Source organism: Cynocephalus volans, chromosome 14 (assembly GCF_027409185.1).
Source record: "Cynocephalus volans isolate mCynVol1 chromosome 14, mCynVol1.pri, whole genome shotgun sequence".
NCBI lineage: Eukaryota > Metazoa > Chordata > Mammalia > Dermoptera > Cynocephalidae > Cynocephalus > Cynocephalus volans.
The window spans coordinates 97,861,764-97,864,896 of record NC_084473.1 but is presented as its reverse complement, the minus strand read 5'-3'; the positions used below and the strand labels follow the sequence as shown (position 1 = coordinate 97,864,896).

General features: G+C 47.9%; 1 protein-coding gene across 1 annotated transcript; it reads left to right on the top strand.

The window, feature by feature from the left end:
* Positions 1-547: 547 nt before the first annotated feature.
* LOC134362709 (melanoma inhibitory activity protein 2-like) lies at positions 548-2,719 on the top strand (the record flags this gene model as incomplete). The annotated part of the gene is made up of 1 exon (XM_063077916.1): positions 548-2,719. A coding segment is annotated over exon 1 (2,172 nt), but the record flags the coding sequence as incomplete, so codon positions are not given.
* Positions 2,720-3,133: the final 414 nt, after the last annotated feature.

Here is a 3,133-nt window from a genome sequence, read left to right as displayed (position 1 = left end):
AAAGGCAGAGGTTACAGATACAAAGTTGCAGCTGGACAGGAGGAACTCTTTGTACTGATCTACAGCTTTGTAAGGTGGCTAGAGTCAGCACACATTTATTAGATAATTTCAAATAGCTAAAAGAGAGGATTTTGAATTTTCCCAGCACAAAGAAATGACAAATATTTGAGTGATGAGTATGCTGATTACCCAGATTTCATCATTATAAACATGGATTCAAATCCAGCGGTGGCCCGGCCAAAACCAAGCCGAGGTGGGGGTGGCTAGGACAGCGTGTGTCACAGGCTAGCGCGGGGCAGGCTCCGGAACCGCGTGGCGGAAGTGACGTCACAAAGGGGCCTGGTTACCATGGTGCGCGGGGGACGCCTGAGGCCGGTGGGCGCCAGTGCTCCCCGGCTCCCCTCAAGGCCGGCTGCGCTGCACTGTGTCTGCTGCTGTCGCCGGGGCCGGTTCGCGTTCCCGACAGAACGCAGAGCTGTCTCAGCTGCTGGTGGTGGCCCGGCCAGGCCGTGGCTACTGTGGCCACAGCCAGAGCAGCCTCGGCGCCATGGAGGTGCCCGGGGCTGCCCCTCAGCCGTACTTGGGGCTGGTCCTGGGAAAGCTGTGCAGGACTGTGGCAGCATTGCCTGAAGACCTGAGACCGGGCCCTGGTTTTCCGTGGGAACTGGTGACATGTGCGGCTCTTACTGGATTGTTGATTCTCTTGTTTTTGTGGAGAAGTGTTCGATCGGTGAGAAGCCGGCTTTATGTAAGAAGAGAGAAAAAGCTTGCTGAAAAGCTTTCTGGACTAATTGAAGAAAAATGTAAACTACTTGACAAACTTTGCGTTGTTCAAGAGGAGTATGAAGGCTTGGAGTCAGCTGTGAAGGATGCCAGCTTTGAGAAGGGGTCAACAGAAGCACAAAGCTTGGAGGCAACCTATGAAAAGCTGAGCAGCTCCAAATCTAAACTTGAGGATGAAATAGTCTTTCTAGCCAAAGAATTAAAGGAACAGAAATCTAAACATTGTGAGCAAGATGAATTGATGGCGGACATTTCAAAGAGGATACAGTCCCTAGAAGATGAATCGAAATCCATCCAGTCACAAGTAGCTGAAGCCAAACTAATCTGCAAAATATTTCAAATGAATGAAGAACGTCTGAAGGTGGCAATAAAAGACGCCTTGAATGAAAATTCCCAACTTCAGGAAAGCCAGAAACAGCTTTTACAAGAAGCGGAAGTATTGAAAGAACAAGTGAGTGAACTTAATAAACAGAAAATACTATTTGAAAACTCCAAAGTCCAGGCAGAACGAGTTCTGAGTGATAAAGAAAATCACATCCAGTCTCTGGCTGAACGCTTGCTCAAGATGACAGACTGGGCTGCTGTGCTTGGAGAAGACATGATGGCTGATGACTTGGAATTGGAGATGAAGAGTGAATCACAAAAGGGTGCTCGCTTAGATGATCTGCCAAAAGGAGCTTTGAAGAAACTGATTCACGCTGCTAAGTTAAATGCTTCTTTCAAAACCCTAGAAGGAGAAAGAAACCAAATTTACACTGAGTTGTCTGAAGTAGATAAAACAAAGGAAGAGCTTATAGAGCATATTACAAATCTCCAGACTGAACAAGCATCTTTACAGTCAGAAAACACACAGTTGGAAAGTGAAAATCAGAAGCTTCAGCAGAAACTTAAAGTAATGACTGAACTGTATCAAGAAAATGGAATGAATCTCCACAGGAAGTTAATAGCAGAGGAAAAGGACCGGTTAGAGAAGGAGGAGAAACTTTCCAAAGTAGAAGAGAAGGTGAGCCATGCAGCTGAGGAACTGGAGACCTACAGAAGGAGAGCCAGAGATGCGGAAGAAGAATTGGAGAGAAGCGTTCGTTCTTATCAAGGGCAGATGACTTCCTATGAGAAAGAAGCGCGTGGCAGCTGGGTGGCAGCTGAGACTGCTGAAAGACACCTCAGGTATTTAAGGAAAGTAAATGTTTCCAAGAGACAAAAATTAGCTGAAAAAGAGTTTAAATTTGAACTTTTCAAAAAAGATCCTTATGTAGTTGATGTTCCAAAGACAGCATTTGGCGGAGAGCATTCCCCATGTGGTGCCTCACCAGTGGGTCGACCTTCATCCGAAACGAGAGCTTTTCTCTCTCCACTCAGACTCGCACCTTTGACTCCAGGGCGAGGAGGAGGAAGAGGCTCAAGAGGCCCAGAGAATACTCTGGATCACCAGATGACCAATGAAAGAGGAGAATTGGGCTGTGATAGGTTAACCGATTCTCATGGAGCACCTTCTGGGTTCCTGTCACCTCCGTGGGAACAGCACCGGAGGATGAGGATCCCTCCACCAGGCCACCCATGTTCTGATCCAGCTCTTCTTCCACGAAGGCAAGACGGATTTGATCCTGATCCTGGTGGACCGTCTGGCCCAGCAGAACTCAAAAGTTTCAATCTGCCTTCTTTGGATAAAGTGGATGGGCCAAAGCCTTCACAAATGGAATCCAGCAGAAATGATACCAAAGACGACCTTGGTAATGTCAATGTGCCTCATTCATCTGTGCCTGCTGAAAGGGAAGCAAGTGGCCCTGGCTTTGCTCCTCCACCTTTTCCTGCAATCAGAGGTCCATTGTTTCCAGTGGATAGGAGGGGTCCATTCATGAGAAGAGAACCTCCTTTTCCTCCACCTCCTCCAGGAAGCATGTATGGAGCTCCTCAAAATTATTATCTACCAAGGGATTTCCCTGTGCAGCCACCACCTCCATCTGGGTTCCTGTCACCTCCGTGGGAACAACACCGAAGGATGATGATTCCTCCACCAGGCCACCCATGTTCTGATCCAGCTCTTCTTCCACGAAGGCAAGACGGATTTGATCCTGATCCTGGTGGACCGTCTGGCCCAGCAGAACTCAGAAGTTTCAATCTGCCTTCTTTGGATAAAGTGGATGGGCCAAAGCCCTCACAAATGGAATCCAGTAGAAATGAAACCAAAGACGACCTTGGTAATGTCAATGTGCCTCATTCATCTGTGCCTGCTGAAAGGGAAGCAAGTGGCCCTGGCTTTGCTCCTCCACCTTTTCCTGCAATCAGAGGTCCATTGTTTCCAGTGGATAGGAGGGGTCCATTCATGAGAAGAGAACCTCCTTTTCCTCCA